The sequence below is a fragment of the Labrus bergylta genome, chromosome 12 (genome assembly GCF_963930695.1).
Source record: "Labrus bergylta chromosome 12, fLabBer1.1, whole genome shotgun sequence".
Classification (NCBI taxonomy): domain Eukaryota; kingdom Metazoa; phylum Chordata; class Actinopteri; order Labriformes; family Labridae; genus Labrus; species Labrus bergylta.
In genome coordinates, this window is record NC_089206.1 from 1,894,602 (window position 1) to 1,913,836 (window position 19,235).

Genomic DNA, 19,235 nt, shown 5'->3' on the forward strand with positions numbered 1-19,235 from the left:
TCCTGTCAGCACCTGTGTGTCTGATCAGACTCAAAACTGTTCATTTTCTCACTTCCTGACGTTGTCTCCATCCTCCTCTCTAGATCCTTGCCTGTGTTGTACTACACTCTCGTAATGTTCAGCTTTGGATAAAAAGCGTCCGCTAAGTGAATTGTAGAATTGTAGCCTAAGCAGCTCATCCACTCAGTTCAAAGCAAACTGGCGCCATGGACACACGGGATGAAGAAGACGAGAAACAAACACAGCGTCAAATTGTAACAATTTTTTTATTATTTTCCTGTCATGAACTTGATCAAGCACAACACAAGGAGAGACAGAGCGTTGACAGAACAGAGATGATAGATGGCATCTGTTCTCACCTTCATGTCGCCTGAGGCGAAAAACGAAGCGAAACGGACAAAAATAAAGCGAGGAATAAAAGAAAAAAAAAAACTTGGTTCAACTTGTTTTTTCCCCTCCTCCATTGTGATGGAAAAAAACTAACAATGACAGAAATATAATACAGAAACAATACAATACTTTTTCCATCTCCAACTCCCCCCGTTTGAAGTATCATTTCTCCTGACGCAGAGGGCAGCATGAGGTGATCAAAAGTACTGAGTCATCTCCACTGAAAAAAACGTCATTCACACCTACAGCCCCAATCTGCAAGCGTTGCATAACAAAAAAAAAGATCAATATCAATTAAATACAGGAGAATAAACAAACCCAAGAAGTGTGTAAATGATGATTAGGTCAATGCTGGGAGTCTTACATCTTTGATTTGGTGTTGTGAGTGTTAAAATTTCACATCAGAAAGCGGGCTACAGATCTGCCTGTACTCTTTGATTTGAGTGGATTTGTTTTTTTACAGAATCTACAAACAGTGAGAAAGAAGTGTTCAACATGAGGTCAACGAGGCACCCTTTCAGAATCCTCTCCTCCTTTGGAGCATGGCTCTCAAAACACGGGTCAATACAAAATGTACAGCTTGAAAAAAAAAAAAAAAAAGAAGCCGATCATTGTTCAACCGTTTGCAGAAATTAGTGTTTGTTTATTTTTTTTTTACAGAGCAGTTAAACTGCTTTTATAGATTCTAAATGCAGATTGAGGCTTTAAGCAGACTGCAAGAAACTCTCCTGTATGACCATTAAGAAGGCTTAGTGTGTGTGCATGTCTGTGTGTGTGTGTGTGTGTGTGTGTGTGCGCATGTGTGTGTGTGCGTGTGCATGTCTGTCTGCATGTGTGTGTGTGTGTGTGTGTGTGTGTGTGTGTGAGCGCATGTGTGTGTGTGTATGTGAGGAACGTGATGTGTGTGTATGTGAGGAATAGGGTGTGAGTGTGTGTAATATGGGTTTCGTTTAAACATGTCTCTACATCTCCACGCTTTGATCAGGGTTTTTCAGGTATTTGTAGCTGCGTGTGTTTCAGGAGTTTCCCATGAAAACAATCTTGTGTGGGTGTGTGTGTGTGGGTGTGTGTGTGTGTGTGTGTTTGCACTCATAACCCCCCAACATACAGAGCCTCTACCCTCTGATCTGCTTCAAATCTGTGTTTATAACGTGTAACCGGGCAGACTTCAGAGAGAAGCTTTAAAGTTATGTTTTTCATGTCTGTGTCTCGTATGTGATGTCGTGTGACTCTATCTTTGTGTGCTGCTAAAAAAATATCCAGCTGCGAACAAGTTTTCATCTCAAGGTAAAACTTCAAACGGTTACTTTGGATCCTTCTCCACATAGTAAGAATAAAAAAAATAAACGACAATATAATACAAAGATAGAGACAGGAGGACAGATCAGAATGAAGGAACTGGTGTGTTTGTCAGATTCCAGTGAGGATAAATGTGTTTTGAGTTTCATGTTTTATCTGTAAACGTTGTATTGTGTGTGCGTGTGCGTGTGCGTGTGCGTGTGCGTGTGTGTGTGTGTTAAAAACATGGGCATGGGTGTATTTTACAAAGGGATTCATACATTCTCCGCTTCAACATTGACTGAATTCTTCTCACCAGCAGGAAAAGGTGACAGTGGAGAGAGAGGGGGACTGAAACTAAAAAATAAGACACCGTCTTTATCTGTCCAGCGCTGTTGCACAATCCTCCTCCTCCTTTTGACGCGCAAACTGTGGCGAGCATTTTGCAACCCTTCCTCATGTTTGTGCAACAACTGAGATCCAGTTCAATGTTCTGCCATTCACTTCCTGGTTTGTGCAAAATGTCGACCCAGCCTCCCCGACGTTCATGTTTGTTGAACTCCTTGTTCGGGAGCAGAAATCCTTCGTCGGGGAGGCTGCGCTGCTCTCATGGGGAATGTTGGTTTCTGTTTCCATCACAGAAAGTAGTTGGGCTCACTTGGAGAAGACGGCGTCCCCTGTCTTCTAGTGTGTTTTTTGTCCCCCACCATTTTTGCTTCAGCAAGTTTTTTGTTTTTTTTGTTTTTATAAGAAATCTTAAAAAAAAGAAAAGTATTGTACACCTTTTTGAGAGGAGGTTGCAGCCACCTGCCTCGCCGCCATGTTCCGACAAGACGTTAATCCTCTCTCTGCTATTCCACATAACGTTGTTGTTTTTCGACAGAAACCCAATCCTTAGACGAGATGGGGGGGGGGGGGCGGAAAGGTGAAAATGTGTTTGACTTTGAGGGGGGGGGGTTCAAAGTCAAGCCAAAGAGAACTCAAGACTTTGAACGATCTGTGCACGATTTATAACGTCCAGAAACAAATGAAAGATGAATTGAACCCTTCACTTCTCTCTGAGCGTTCAGATCAGAGCCCGCTTCACATGTTCGATGTTTAAATCACTGAGGGCTCAGAACCGAATGCTGAAAACAGAATATAAGAAGAAAATTCAGCTTGTGGACGTCGCAGTAACAGGACTACAATTACAGCTGCAGAAGGACTCGTTTACCCATAATGCCACATTTACGAAAAGGCAGTGTTCGGATAGCCAGCGACAAAAACAACGGCCTGTAAACGTGATTTAAAATACTCAAACAGTAAAACTGTGCGCTTCAACTAAAGAAGTGCATGGAGAGGTTTCTGTGGTTGGTTTGGCGGGTTACAAACACACAGAGTGATGTGAAAACGCTCCATTCAGGCAGTGATAGACGATCCCAGAAAACCCATCAGTTGTCACTTTTGTGTAAAGAAGTGTCCGGCTAATGTAGAAAATCATGGATGTACCGTATTGGAAACCCTCGCCAACATCCGCCTGTTTTTACACGATGGAGCGACTAAATCTAAGACGACTCACATCTGCAGCTGCGTCAGACATCACAGCAGATACCGGCTGCTGCTGGTGGCAGTTTAAGACAACAACGTTCTTTTTTAAAAATATTTATTCATATTTTACAAAACATGTGCCGAGCTGCAAGTTTGAGGCGTTTTTTTTGTTCGACTGTAAGAGGTCAGAGGTCAGAGGTCAGAGGTCGTTGGTTAACCCCCCCCTCTACAAAATAGTGTTGACAAAAACACATTTTCACCTTTGTGTTTTCACCCCGGGGAGTTTCTGCAATGAAAAACAGAGTTCAGAGTTTTAAAATGTTCAGCGTTTGAAGAGGAGGCGGTCCCTTGAGGGAGCTGTGGCGTGTGATTGGAGGACAGGTGGGGCGATGGTGGGATTTCCTCTCTCTCTCTTTTTCGCTCGTTGGCGGCTGGCCGGGTGGTGACTCCAACGTGGATTGAAGGTGGTCTCGCAGACGCCCACTCTTAAGTAGTCTGCAGAAAAGGAGAAAAGACACAATTTGTTTACATCTGTACAAATATGAAGCATATAAACGGTGAATGGACTTGAGCTTGTAAAGTCCTTTTCTAGTCTTCTGGCTACAGATCTAGATGAGCTCTCATCGATACCCTTTAAACATGTAAAAAAAACTCTCCAGCGGGGGAAGCCTCCTTTTCCTGCACTGTCCCTTTCCAAAGATTATGCTGTTTACTCCGTCCGCCGCTTTGCATATAGAAAGCGAACGCTGCTTTGTATATTCTCATGTAAACACGGGGGGGGGGGCTGACATTTACACAGCCCACAGTCTGCACCGAAGCAGAACCCGACGTGCTGCATGTGAGATTACATTTGTGTAAAGCTGTGTGATGCGTGAGCTTTTCGCCTCCTTTGTAATTTATTGGACAAAGATGTACATACAACGCGGTGATTAAAAAACAGGCTCACCTCTACAAGCACATTCCTAACTCAGAGTGTAAAGGGCGACATGCACGAGTGGCGTCAGAAAACCTGCACACTCAAGGTTTATTATGCATTCTGTATTCATCGGCTGCCATACTCAGGTGTCTATTTTTGTGCAATGTCATAACGAGTTCAAGAAGAACCGTTAATTCCACTTTTCAGAAATTAATACCATGAGAGTGTTTGTTGGATGATTTCATATCTTATACTCTGGGTCTGACTCATCAGTACAGTTTTTCTAGATCAGAGTAGTTGCATCACATGAAACGTAGTCTGAGCGGGCGTTCTGACCTCTGCACTCTGCCGCCGCATCTTGTGCACGGAGCACGACGTCATGTGGTCTTTCTCCCCCGAGCCTTCGCGTTCCGACTCGCGCTCCCTCTTTCCTGTGATGCCGCTTCTGGTGTGCAAGAGGAGGCCTGCATGTGTCAGTGAGAAGAGAGAGAGAAAGGGGGGGGGGGGACAACGTGTTAAGACAAAGTGCTGGTGTGGGTGGAGGATTAAGAAATAGAACAGGTTGATGTGAAACTGCCAGGTCACCGACTGATCAAAGTGTTTTAATTGATTTCACCTTTTCTTATATGACAAAATCTGTTGCTTCTTTATCGACAACTTTTTTGCAGCTTATTTTAAAAGCATCTTGTCAGCATGTATGATTCCATTTAAATGATTCCTACCCGGGTGTTGAGGCACAGCAAACTCGTGGTAGAGTCGGCTGTTGGTGACGGTCTGGCTGGCGTCTGGCACTGAGTGGTATCCTGCAGCACACACAGAACACAAGCGGTCAAACTGAGGGCTTTAAAATATACTTAATCTACTCCTTAAAAAGCCACATTTACCAAACATGTGCACAAAAAGATGAACATTTCCTTCAAAAAATCTGATTTGAATGTCATACCTCATCATTTTATCAGTTATTATTATGATCTGTTATTGTTTAGGTCAGTGGTTCTCAAACTTTTTAGACTGTGTACCACCTCCGAAAATATTTGGCTCTCCAAGAACCACCATTATGGTAGATGTTAAAATACACTGTAGGCCTATTTCTACACACATTTCATGCAAGAGGCAAATTAATTAATAAAAATAATATTATTTATTACTGACTGCTGGCAGCCACACTGTAGGCCTAATAAGGGCTAGCCTAGAACATGCACACACAAAAGTGCAGAACAATAAAAATGACAACTTTATACCAACTACCTGTTTGGAAATATTTAGTCTCCAGTGTTTCCCACACAAACACGATACCTGGGCCCAAGTATATTTCCGACCTGTTCTTATTTAATTTTTAATTTATTCATAAAATTGCTGCGTGCCTGAGAGAGCGAGAGAGAGCGGGGGAGAGAGAGAGAGAGCGCGTGAGAGTGCAGGCGCGCGCTCTGCAGGCTCCGTGCAAACAGCGCCGCTTTATTATAAGTCTCTGCGTTCAACATAGCAAAACTGCCTTTTAAAAAAAAAATCCCTCTCGACTCCTACGGAGTGTTAAGACATCAAAAGAGAGCAGAATCACATCAGCTTCAGAGCTCCAGAGAGAGAGATACAGGGAGGGGGAGCGATAAGGTCCGCTGTCCGTACATGCATCAAAACTGAAGCTTCTCCTGGCTCCGTTTTAAAAATGTTAATGTACAGCTGCTTGCTGCCGATTGTGTGCTGAACTCCAATAAATAACAGAATATCTGTTAATGTAGACCTACAGCTGCTTGCTGTTGATTCAGGACTGAACTATAACAGAATATCGAGTGGAACTTTTCAAAACGTGAGGCGTACTCCTGTTGTTGTTTATGTCTGAGTGCGAGCATAAATTAAAGTTGTTTGTTGCAAAAACTAGATTAATTTAGAGGAGAAAACACATTTGATATAAATACAACCCAATAGATACAAGACAGATAAGATAAGAGTACGACAAAAAAATAAATGTCGTTTTATGCTGAACGGGTTTGTTTTTTATATTGTGGAGATTTCTTTGTGTACCACCACAGGGAGCCCACGTACCACCGGTGGTACGCGTACCATAGTTTGAGAACCACTGGTTTAGAGGCTTCAGCAATGCAAATACTACTGTCAGTTTGTGGTTGTTACATATCCTGTCCACTAGAGGGCGATGCAACATAAGCCTACAAGATGCATTTGGTGTAAGCAACAGGTGAAAGCTCTCTCCCTAAGTCACAATAAACCCTCTGGCTGTAAATGTTCCCACAGCATCTGCTGAGTTATAAAATACTGTTTGTGTAGAAAATGTGCTGCCTTGTGAGGAAGAATGTGCAACATTTTACACATCAATATATCAGAACTGAAGTCTATCCTGTGTAAATACCATGACTAAATAATCATGACTGTCTACAATGAGTCAGAAGCGTTGAGTGTTGCCAGCTTTGTTGTTGTAAGAGCCGTGTTTACATGGACGGGACGGCCGGCTCCCCCCCTATAAAAGCTGTTTTAGTCAAGAACTAGTGAGAAGAAGAGTGGTGTCATGTAAGTGTTTTTACTTGCAGAATTGCAATTTATGTGCAATGTGAAGCTACCCTAACAATGCAGGACACAGGTGATTGCAGCTCGAGCCGAGGACAATTCTGTCCGCCGCTTGAGCTTAATGATGCTTAATTATGGTGAGTTCTAACTGACAACTCCTTCATGTGAACGCGAGGAGAGGGGGGGGGGGTTGGAGATGTGTCTCTGGAGGAGAGAGGAGGCGTGGCCAAACAGCTGTTTGTTTTGTTTTTATGCTGGTGCTCAAGGGCGACATCTACTGGATCAAAAAGTTGCACATTCTTCCTTTAATGAAGAATAAAAAAATCACCTTAAATGTGTTCCAGCTGTCCTAGTATTTAGGTAGAAAACAGGTTTATCAGAGGTCGTGACCTACCATGCTGTTGATGCTGCTGCTGTTGGTGTTGTTGTTGTTGTTGTTGTTGTTGTTGTTGTTGTTGTTGTTGTTGTTGTTGTGGGAGTGCTTGTAGTCGTTGCTGTTGTGCAGCGCTGCTGGGTCCGGTATGTTCTTCATGATCAAAGTTGAGTAGGATGCTCCCGCTGCCGTTAGCTGTAGCAACGGAGTTCCCCGACGACCCTCCAGGCACTGAGACGAGATCACACACAAAGAAAGATTTACTTTAATTTAATTTTTTTTAACCAACGACGCCTTGGGAGAAGATGTGTAAGAAAATATGGACATCTTCGATTAAATAAAAGTGACTTACAATGTGAGCTGTTGTTGTTGTTGGTCCCTGGCTGCTGCTCTCCTGGAGAGTAGGCCATCATTCCTCCGTTCCCGTTCCCATTGGTGGAAGGCACAGAAGCCAGCAGGCCTGAAAGACCAGAGAGCAAGACGGGTTAGGGAAAAACGAAACCTCAAAGCATTTCTTAGTAATTCATAAATGAGCAATTGAGACCTAAACTGGGTAACACTTTATAATAGCCATCATCTATAAAGGGTAAATAAAGGTAAATAGATAGTTAACTAACCATTAGTTAATAGTTATTTACTGTTAACAAATAATGAAATTATAGTTAATAATGTTTGCTAATGATTTGTTATGCTTTAATTGATGTTATGTTAACAGTTTATTGATACACATATTATAACATTTCATACACTTTATAAAGTGTTCGTTAATGATGACCAAATGATTTATACACCTTTAAGAGATGGTTTATAAAACATTTATAAACATTACAGAGACACATGGACCAGATATTTGTTCATGGTTTGTAAATATTTAATAAAGCAAACATTATTAACTATCATTTCATTGTTTGTTAACAGTAAATAACTATTAACTAATGGTTAATTAACTATCTATTTACCCTTATTTACCCTTTATAAATGATGGTTATTATAAAGTGTAACCCCAAAGTGTTTTTGAACAATAATGTTAACATATGGGACCTTGGCTTTTTGCAGTCAGCCTCAAGTGGACACTCGAGGAACTGCAGTTGTTTGCACTTCTGCATTGGCTGTACTTTTTTTTTAACTATGGACGTTGACGCTTGGTTGTGTAACGTTTTGCTACATTGGCAGGAAGAATTTAGGGACAGCTTGTTTTCTATATTTCTCTATTTAGCCAACATGTTGAATGAGCGTCTAGAATGTCTGCAGGTCCTTACCCAGTCCTCTGTATCGGCTAAGTTGCTGGTAGATCTGCTTCATCCTCTCGATGTTGAGCCGGCTCGCCTCCGCGTGATGCACCATGGGCTTCGGGTAGTGGACGCCGATGATGCACTTGGCGGCCGCCTGCACTGACTCCGGGGCGTTCCACGGGTCGTAGATGTACTTAGCGGGGAAACCTCGGAGGATAGGTAAATATCGTCTGGAAGCACAGGGAGACATTAGATTCGCTGTCTTGCGTCGGCACGATGTTAAAGGTTGCAGAGTTATAATCAGTGGTTGGGGGGAGATGCAGGGATTGCTAAAAAAAAAAAGGTTTTCTTTTAAAACAACTCCTTAAAAAAAATGGGGTTAAATCTTTGACATTGAAGGCATTAGAACTGAGTTATTGTGTGTTTACAGACTGTGGATGTACTGTGACTGATAAAAGCATGCTGGTCTTCAGCACTTCATGCTTCTGGGTTTTATAGATTTTGTAGATGCTACAAAAATGAAAGCTGCAAACCAAGCAACAACACTGCACAGTGTGGCTACAGTACAGTCTTCTGCAGATTCTGGCACTGAGGTGAGTTAGCATCCCAGTTGGCAAAGAGGACTACAGATCACAACGAGGTAAATATAAAAACAAAATGAGGGGGGCTGTGGTCCCAAAACAACAACACAGAGAGAGTTAAGTCACACCGGATCCTCCAAGAGGTCATCTCATAACCCTGCTGAAGTTTGGCCTGTCGTGGATTTTCTCTGTGTGACAAAGAGAAGCCACCTACCTACTGAACATGGTCCCACCTTACCGAGTCCGAGGAGAGGGGGGTGGGGGTAGGGGAGGGGGGCAGAGAGAGGCAAAGGAGTGGGGGAGAGGTGAGAGCAAGTGGAGCTGTGGAAGTGACACAGTGCACCGAGAGAGAGAGAGAGAGAGGAGAGTTGGGGGGGGATGGGTGGAGAGGTGGGTGGGTGAGGGGGGAGTAGGAAGGGCGAGGGCATGACATGACGGCTCTCCGCCTTCTCAAGGAGACCGCCCCCCGTCACTAGAGAGAGTTCACCGCCGCTTTGCTTGATGATGCTAGGAGACGTCTACTGTAACACGCAGTTAGAAAGCAGAGTGTGTTGACCCTCACACCCCCCCCCCCCCCCCACGCTGCCATCCAACCCAGACCGGAGCAGGTGTATGGTGGAAGAAGTTCTGCCATTGAGGGATCTCTTCTTCTACCACTACTTCATCCTCACAAAATGTTACTTTTAGTCAGTAGCTAAAGCATCTTAAGGTAAATGTCTGCAAAAATAATTAAACTTAAAGTTCTTGGTCGACGACAGAAGTCTTCCATTATACCTCACAGCTCCAGGCCCGCCCCCTCCCTCCCTCCCTCTTTACCCCCCTCCCCAATAATCAGACAGTGGTGGACTAAGAGAAGAGGTCATGCCTGCTCCCCTGGTCCCTCAGACTGTGGTGGTTGTCTTTTAAGTGGTCAGCACGCCCAGAGCCCCGCCCCCTTCTTTGCTGACTCTCCCCCCCTTTCCACAAACCACAGCATCACGCTCTGGGCTGGCCCACTAAGGGACCCCCCTCATTTCACCAACAGGGACTACAACCCTGAAGATTCCACGACCTGCCAGTAACAAGCGGTCCTACAGAGGACAGCGTGTGGTGTTGATGCAGAGTGTGTGTGCGAGCATCCAGATTGCTTTGAATGCATTCTGTGCATGGCAGTGTTTGGAAGGCGTGTCAATGAAATCTTAGTGTTTGTGTGTGTGTGTCTGTGTGTGTGTTCATCAGTGCCTAAGAAGACATGTCTCAAGCCTGCAAGTCCACTCTTAGAAACTTGAAATTTGAAGTAATATTATGGTTAAAGACATCACAAGTAAATGTGGTATTACTTTTTTGTATTTTTAAAATGACCAGAAAGACAAGGCCACACTTGTGAAGTATAGACCGTTAGTCCTCTCCTTGTATGGTAAGCGCTTGTGTGTGTGTGTGTGTGTGTGTGTGTGTGTGTGTGTGTGTGTGTGTGTGTGTGTGTGTGTGTGTGTGTGTTCTGGAGTGCCTATATGAACCAGCCCCGGCTCCAGGTCCACCTGAACCTGGCAGGGCTGCATTCACAGAAGCAGAGCACCTCTGAACATTTCACAAAGGGTCGGACGAGGGGCTTCGTCCAGCGTCTGGACAACGGACCGGCTCCCAGCACGCCTGCGGTGGCACGGAGTCGGTCCGAACGCCTCTCCTCACTTCCCTTTGGGAAATGCTTTAAGGTCCTCTACGTAAAGGAATGCAGGCAAGGCGTGTGCGTTTCCCTACGAAGCGGTCAGAATCCCTTTTGATGTAATGAGACGCCACCGAGTCACAAACCTGCCCAGAGGGTGCTGCTGGGGCCCCCCCGTCCCTGAGGGTCTCACAGTCAAGTAAAAAAGCACACCACCACCGATTTTATCAACTCGTTCCCCGCCGACTTCCATCCAAGGCAGCCCTGACCAGGCTGCACCTGGATGGTGGGGGCGGGGGATAGGGTGGGTGGGGCGTGGGCACGGCCATTCAACTTAAAAGCAATCAACTACAATCTACAAAAGGGTAGAGAGGGATAGCTGAACTCTTCCCCCAATCCCCCCCCAAAAAACCAGATGAGCCAAAAATCACAAACACAGAGCCACACCGAGAGAAAGAGAAGAATTCATCTACTGGCAACAATAAATATGTGAATTAAAAAGAGGACTGCACGTGCACACAATCACCAAAAGGGACATTCACAGACACAAAAAAAAAAAAAAAAAAAGGTACGCAAAGAATAACACTGTGAGATTATAACACGACATGCCTGATTCCAAAAAGCTAAAGTGCTGAAGTTTAAACAGAAAGGAACATGGACAGACAGGTACAAAAAAAAAAAAAAAAAAAAAAAGAAGAAGAAGAAGAGGGAAGGGAATGAATGTTCTTTGTCTTTCACTTACCCAAAGACCTGGTGGTCCCCCTTGATCCCTCCATCTCTCTCCCTGTCTCGGGTTATGTGTCCTCATTTATGACCTGTGTGTGCCTCTTGGTTGTTTTCCCATTTCTAGTATTTTCACATTGAAGTATTTATTCTGTCAGAACTAATAATAGGCTACCTTGAGAATATATGAAGACTTTCCCTGAAAGATTCTGCTTTAGTGTTGTAGTACTCGAAATTGGTCTTGGTCTTGAGACCACTTTTTGAAGGTCTCAGTCTCGTCTTGGAATCGAAAGCATTTTTACTCGGTCTGCCTTGGTCTTGTCTCGGTCTTGATTCCTAAATGTCTTGGTCTTGTCTCGGTCTTGATTCCTAAATGTCTTGGTCTTGTCTCGGTCTTGATTCCTAAATGTCTTGGTCTTGTCTTGGTCTTGAGTCCTAAATGTCTTGGTCTTGTCTTGGTCTTGTCTTGGCTCGATCCCTAAATCTCTTGGTCTTGTCTCTGTCTCGGAGTACTCTGGTCTAGGGTGTGTCTTGGTCTCGGTTCCTCCCTCCGCCCCCCCTTTTAAACCCCTCCTCAGTGGCGACCCCGCTCTAATTCTGTATGAGTGGATTTGGTTCTCGATGTGTCCCCTTACATGTGAGTACTCCAGAGAGACAGAGGGAGGAAGGGTGCCATCCAGGTGGTGGGTCAGCAGCTGTAACCAATGGGCGATGCGAGGAAAGGTACCCACCTAATGAAGTCCCCATTGGGGTCGGTGCGCCGGCCGAAGCCCACGGGGCAGTAGCAGTGGAAAAACTGCTGGAAAAATGAACTGCAGGACAGCCACATCCAGCTGCCGGCGTTCACACTCCAGTCAGCGTCTAGAAGCAGCTCCTCGAAGACCTGGGACACAAAAATCCATCCAATGACTGACTTTCTTTCAGGAGACATTTTGACCCTCCTCGCCCTCCACTGTTCAAATCCCGCTTCCTCACCTTCATCCCTTCCTCCCAGCTGATCCACAGGTCCCCCCTGGTGAGGAAGCAGGCCACGGCATGCCGGGCCAGGTGGTGGATCCAGCCCTCCTGCCTCAGCTGGGTCATGATGGCGTCTATCCAGGGGAAGCCCGTCTTGGCTTCGGCCCACTTGGCGAGCGCCTCGGGGTTCTTGTCCCAGGGGATGCGGACGCAGATGGGGTTGCCCTCCATCTTGTCGAAGCGCGGGTTGTTGGTCGCCGCCGTGTAGAAGAACTCCCGCCACAGCAGCTGGCCGTAGAGAGAGAGCGGAGGGGAGCTGTTCTTTTTCACCTGGAAGAAACCAACGCAGGAAAGATCGTTAAAACACCCGGTGATGAACCAACAGTCAAACTGCAGAGGTCAAAGGTCAAATATGTTTATTTATGTCCGTCAGTAATATCATCTTTACTTCCTTTTTTTTTTATAATTTACAACATCTTGCTGTTCTGAGTTGAGAATGTTTAACCCTCATGCATCACTATTTGATAATAATTATCAGGAATTTAACCCTTTAAATACCAGAATCATGTAATCAAACTGGCATTTAAAGGGTTAAATTCCTGATAATTACTCAATATTTGATATTTTTTGAGCAGGGCTGGAGTTGTTTAAGAGATTTATGCAAAAAATAGTAGAAAAAAATAGTGACCAACGATCGTTCTTAATCTGTGACTTGGATCGGCGCTGTCAGTCCGATATGTAAACTACATCAATATCTGACCCGATACAGATGTAAGATCGGATCGGTCCAGTCTCTAATTTTGGTTGTTTTCTAGAGATCTCAACTTAGTTATTCCGTCATCTCCAAATAAGAAAAGATTCAAACTTGTAATTTTTGTTTCCTTTGAGGGGAAAGAGCTCTTTAGGCTCTGACTTGATTCTTACCATACATAAATATTCCTTTGTACATTTTGTTAAGCGGTTTAAAAACATGCCGTGATCATTCCTACCACAATTTTATCTATCATGCTGAGAGGAGGTTTGCGAGCAACTATTTTCCCAGACAAATAGCTACTCTAACCTTTCGGTACAGATCGGTGAGCTTGAAGTAGAAGAGGCGACAGGAGAGGCAGCCGAAGCGCAGGTAGGGGCTGAGGCCTGTCGGGCTGGCCAGCAGCGAGTTGGCGTTCATCCTGGGGCGTTCGAAATTGGCCACCCAAGCCTGCAAGAGACGGAGAGACATGGGCATTTAATGGAGACAGAGTAGAGTCCATCATCGGGCATTATGTATTGCACAGATGGAAATTTAACTATTGCAAAGGTAAAAAATATTGCAAGGGCAACAGGTCAAACAGATCTGGTCGTATCATCATAAAGAGACAGAGTGATAAAGATGGGTGTCATTTGGACTTTTGCACCGTGCTGTGATTGAAGTTTTGGTGAGCTGTAGTACCGACCTTTCTCTCCAGATGGCGCTCTATCCTCGTCAGAGCCTCGGTTTCTCCTCCTGGCCACACAGCTGTAGGCAGACCCTCGATGTCAAAGCCTGAAAAACAAACAAAAAAATCCAGATTATCTCTCTGCTTTCTGTAGCACTTTATGCACTCCTCGTGTCGCTCAAGTCAACAATCTGAGAGTCAGTTATGTCATGTACATCAGATTAAAATCTTATACAACAAATCATTTCACCGAGGCGGTCAGGATACGCTCCGACCTGCTGATGACGACAACAAAGCACATCAGGCTGCGTCTAAGCGTGTTGCTTTGACGACTCCTTGAATAGTCCAGAATCTATCCAAGATGTTCAATCGATCATTTTGTGTCTTTCATGCACAAATCTCATGTTTTCTATGCTACATACTGAAACATCTGTTTGATTTCTATTTTATTTTAATTTTTTATTTTTATTTAAATGTATTTAATTTAAAATTTTAATTTCTTTTAAAAATATTTATTTATTTTATTTTTTCTCTCTCTTATTTCATTGTTTTGATGTGTATGTATGTCTGTGTATTCATTTCTAAAGTTGCTGCTTCTTTTCTTGGGGATAGTTTCTTTTTTGATTCATTCAACATCTTATGTTGAAAACATGTTTGTTGAAATGAAATGGGGGGCGGGGGGCAGATGTCTGCAGAGCTGTGCGAGTGTGAATGGAAAAACTCGGCATCTTGACGGTGTAAGTGTAAGAGGGTTAACATGTTATTAAAAGGACAAACAACAGCTTGTCTGGTGAAGACGCCGCACACGTGCACGGACACTTATAGATTTTTTCTTCTTGAAGTTGAACACCTCTAGTGTCTGATTTGTGCAGTGTTTGGAATAGTTGCACAGGTGTAGGCGGCAGATGGCTCCAGCACACGAGCAAAGCGTTAACCTTTTTGTGAATGGAAACTCGACATCTGGAAGGAGACCAATCAGGTCGGATGTGTGACCTGAGTAATCCAATAGTGAGGCTTTAGAGGAGCCGTGCCTTTCAAGCGGCAGGATGAATGAGCAAACGAGGTGAATAGAGGAAGAGATTCTCATTTTTGTTTGAGACTTTTTGAACGTATCGTGTGTGTGTGTGTGTGTGTGTGTGTGTGATTTTCTGTTTCATGCATTATGAAACATATGCTCACCCAGCTCCTCCAGGGACGGGACCCCGTACTTGTCCCCGTGGTCATCGGAGACGGGAGTGACGCAGCGCCCCATCAGGGATTCCGACAGCGTCTCCACGGGCATCTCAGGAGGATCGAGGCGACTAATGAGGGTCTGGAAACGTTTGTAGGTGAGAGGAGGCTGCCCGCCATTCAGCTCAATGATCCTGGGCAGGGTCAAATAATTATCCAATTAAAGTGAATTCAAACATCATGTCCCGCCTCCTGAGAACAACCATGACCCGTGAACTGTTGCATGAGTGTGTGTGTGTGATTTCCTCACTTGTCCAGGTCGTAGAGGGTGTGCGATATCTTGACGTTGACCTCTACCCCGGCCTCCATGGCCAGCTTCTTGATGGCGGCGTCTCTCTCCTTCCCGAAAGGCTCGGAGTCGTACTCAAAGGTCAGCCGCGAGATCTTCCACTCCTGATACAGAGAAGAAGACGAGAGTTTGAGTTTCATCTTCAAAAAGTGACAACTATCCCTCGAGTCTATTTACAAAAACTAAAGCAACAAAAAGCTACAAAATGCTTTTTCATTTTCCTGCCCGATGCTGACCTTAAATAGCCGCGGGAACACGTTGGCCGGTTGGCCTCTGATGACAAAAAGGCGGGAGTTAAGCTTCCGTAGGCTGGCGTCCAGGTCTTCCAAACACTGGAGGAGAAACCTGGAGGGGAAAGAAGAGAGAGAAGAGCAGATTCAGTCCTCAGCGCTTGATTATACTCTAGATTCATCGAGCAAACTTTGACTTGAGTTCTGCAAACATCATACTCAAAGAAAAGTTGAATTTTTCCCCTCTTTGTGTTACATCATCACAGAATGTTGACCAGAAGACTTTCCTGTCCTACATTTGATCTGGTTTTATACTCTCAGGTCCTTCCTCTCTGCAGCAGTGGCACATTTTTTTGTGCCCTAATTTTGATGTCAAACTATAAAAGTTTGCACAAAAGAGCATGAACTCGTTTTTTTTTGTGTTTCCTCGCTGGATGCAACCTCCTCGGATGTGTGTGTGTGTGTGTGAGTGTTGAGTTTTAGGGCGAAGAGTCTGAAGAGGTGAAGAGAGTGTTTTGGGCTTTTTTGATGCATTTCACCCTCCTGACAGAACTGATCATCCTCCGTTAGACTCATGCTTGAAGCTTTAATGAATTGATTGACTTAAGAAGTGATCAAACATCTTGTGAAAATCAAATAAATGTGTTTGGTGCATTGAAAAGAAAATTCAGAAGAGTCAGAAGGCGAGGCAGTAAATAAATATCATCCCTCCAGTGACAGATGGCTCGATGGTTAGATTTCCCTGTTTGAAAGAAGCCGATCCTTGACTACACTTCAGCAGTCTTTAATCATCATAATAAATATGGATGGAGCTCCCACAAAGAGCCTTTGTAGACAAAAAAACAATAACGACAGTGGGCGGGTTTGATCCAGCACAGACCGGAAGACTCTTCAAACCTTTTCATTTTGTAGTGGTTATGATCCCTTTAACAGTGGGACCAAAGGGTTTTTAATGACACACAAAACACCTACTGCTTACTCTTCACCGACAGACTGATGAAACCACTCCCCTAAATGGACAATGGCGGTTTCCGCTTGGGAGCGTCGGACCATCTGTGCATCTTTTCCGTTGCAGAATCACAGATTTGAGAAAGTCGTTTAAGGCTAAAAAATACAAAGAAATGGATTTTGTTGAAAAAAAAAAAAAAGAAAACCTTTGCACATCCATTTCATAAAACAGGCAAGTAGGAGAGCAGGTAGTCCAAAAAAAGGTCAACTCCAGCACACTGTCTTACTTGCAAACAAACATTTATCCGCGACCTTTTGGTACCAAAATGCAGGTTTTCACCTCTTTGTGCATGAACAGGACCGCCATCATCCAGAAATGACCACTGCACCGCTCTGATTTGGACAATCTTGGTATTCATATCTAACCAAGGACATTGCTGAAAGTCACATATTCTTACTTCTGCAACACGTTGTTAGTCCTGTAGCTTTATCTCATCTTGGGATTAAATGAAGTGAAAAGAGAAAAAAGTTGCTTCATGTCGGTTTAAAAAAATCAAAAAAAATCTCAGTGATGGCAGGCTAAATGTATTTCCTCCCCAAAGCTGCCAAACTGTCTTGGCAGGTGCTGTGTGAGTGAGTGTTGGTGGAAAGTTGGATTCAGGAATGCAGCAGAATGTGGAAAGAACTCTGAGCAAGTTTAAGAGCCCAGCATGATGTGAGACAGCAGATATTTTCAGACTGCAGGTGAAGCATCTGGGTCATTATTCATTCATCTTATTGAGCGTGTTGAGTAGCCAACATCACCCTGTAAAAAGGGATTATATGTCAGGGTTGAGTTCAGGTTCAGAGCTGTTTGTGGCGCCCCCAGGTGGCAAAACAAAAATCCCATTATAGCCATTTTAGTATAAAATAAATGCAGAAATGTCTCCAGTATATTTATGTGTAAAAAACAAAGCTAACAAAAAATTCAAGACTTGTTAGAACTTCTCATAGAGCGCATGATCCCTGCTGTGTGGTGTCTCTTCAGAACATTTCAGCTCTTAAAGATGAATCTCTAAAGCTTCCTGTCTTCTTTTGTAAATAATTTCAATTTAATTAATGTCATGTTTACTTGAATTTGAAAAAAATCTTTGGAAGAGCTAAATTGTTAAATATACTGCGAGCACCGTACCCACCTCTTTCTGCAAAGAAAGTGCTCCAATGTTTGACAGTTTGAGGGAGGAGTCTTGCAATTATTTTTGCTATTATGTGTAACTGCTAATGTGTGAAGAATGCTTTTCCTTAAGATGCATCTCTGCTGCATCCACTGTTCCAGCACCGCCTATTGTAGACCGTGTTGGGTCTGATCCCAGCCAGAGCGATGTTCTGCTGCATCCTGTTCCCTCCTGTCTGACCTCGTTAGCCCGGTCGTTAAAGCAGAGCTCTCTCTCTCTCTCTCTCTCTCTCTCTCTGAAAGACTTTCTAATTTTGGCTTACGGCATTCAGGGGTTTGCACAAAATTGGCCGCTGACAACAACTTTCATACTTGTTTTATTTATTTTTTATTTTTTTAAAATGGGTGAGTGTGCCCTTTAGTGGTCTCTTCAAAGCCACCTGATATGATAGTAATATTATCTGCTACATGTTTATATTATCAGCTGATCTACTGCTGCCTCAAACTGTTCACTTTGATTCAAATCTTGTGTGGCTGGGGCGCCGGATGGCCTGGTTGGTTGAGTCTGGCGCCCCATCTGCGGAGGCATCGCAGTGGAGGTGGGTTCTATTACGACCTTGATGTCTTCCCCTGTTCTCTCCTCCCAATGTTTCCTCTCTATCTTCAAAAATGTCTGAAAACATCTTTAAAACAAATCTTGTGTGGCTTTGGTTTTCCAAAATAAAAGTAAAAAACCACCCAACAGATCGAGGCGACAGGGGCAGAGGAGGCCGTGTTCTGCTTTGTTAAATTCATGTTTTTGTCAATGAAGAATGGAGGCGTTGGAGGGAACGATTTCCCCGCTGTTTCTGGCTAGAAATGCATTTGACTCTCTAGCAAAGTGTCCTTTCTGTTACATTGGGAGACACTCGGAACAACAATCTTTCAGTGACAAAAGAAGACCCTTTTTAGTTGGAAAGACTCAAATTGGCTGCAATTTCCTCCGACGTTTAGGGAGCGGCCATTACAGCCAATTTCAAGACGAACTGCTGGAACAAATCCAAAACTCCTGAACCTGTAGGTCATTCAGAAGATCAAATATGGGACTCAATTATTAAAAAAATATGAGAATTGAAATGAATAGTTTTTTTTGCCTGCAAGTCTTAAAAATCCAGAATCGGCCCTTTGAAGCCCAGATGCAAACGATCTTAATGTTAAGATGTTAAGAGAAGGTCAGTGAAGCCGCGTTTTCTTTTCCCACCGACGTCATCGACACCTGGATCCGGACAGAAAGCGAGGTGCAGTCTTACTCTCATTTTTTGGGGGGCTGACCTCCTTCTTCTACCTCAGCGGACAAAGAGCGCTCAAATAAAGTCAAGAGATGCTCCACCAATCATTCTGGGTGACGTGCTATCAACTGGTGTGTGTGTGTGTGTGTGTGTGTGTGTGTGTGTGTGTGTGTGTGTGCGCACACACGTGAGCCCTACGTGCAGGGGATGAGCATGTCAGTCCACGTGCATTCATGCAAGTTTTCTTGTGTGAGCATCAGTGCGTGCTTCCACATCTTTCGAGCCTCTGAATGCTCTTGTGTGTGTTGCTCTTACTTGTTTGTGTGTGTGTGCGCGTGTGTGTTAGTGTGCGCGTTTGTGTGTTGGTTGCTTTGTCATACATCAGGCCTTATATAACCGCTCTGGCCTAGATCTGTGAGTATAGAGACACTCTGACTTTTGCACAAACACAATCCCTAAGCCGGCTAACCTCATTGCTGGCTGCGCAGCGTGCACGCTCTCAAACACACACACAGGACACACACACACACACACACACACACACAACAAAAGTTAAATGCCAG

At 44.1% G+C, this 19,235-nt stretch overlaps 1 protein-coding gene across 1 annotated transcript in view; it reads right to left on the reverse strand.

Annotated features, from left to right (window-relative positions):
- Positions 1-247: 247 nt before the first annotated feature.
- Positions 248-19,235, reverse strand: part of LOC109996375 (cryptochrome-1) — a 28,242-nt gene continuing 9,254 nt past the window's right edge. The window contains exons 3-15 of the mRNA XM_020650456.3: positions 15,310-15,418; positions 15,035-15,177; positions 14,734-14,918; positions 13,573-13,661; positions 13,197-13,337; positions 12,155-12,466; positions 11,911-12,062; positions 8,261-8,463; positions 7,354-7,461; positions 7,023-7,232; positions 4,834-4,914; positions 4,448-4,575; positions 248-3,690 (exon numbers count right to left, since the gene is read on the reverse strand). Coding sequence (XP_020506112.2) covers positions 3,682-3,690; positions 4,448-4,575; positions 4,834-4,914; positions 7,023-7,232; positions 7,354-7,461; positions 8,261-8,463; positions 11,911-12,062; positions 12,155-12,466; positions 13,197-13,337; positions 13,573-13,661; positions 14,734-14,918; positions 15,035-15,177; positions 15,310-15,418 — 1,870 coding nt within the window. The 3' untranslated portion in view covers positions 248-3,681. The remainder of the gene's footprint in view (positions 3,691-4,447; positions 4,576-4,833; positions 4,915-7,022; positions 7,233-7,353; positions 7,462-8,260; positions 8,464-11,910; positions 12,063-12,154; positions 12,467-13,196; positions 13,338-13,572; positions 13,662-14,733; positions 14,919-15,034; positions 15,178-15,309; positions 15,419-19,235) is intronic.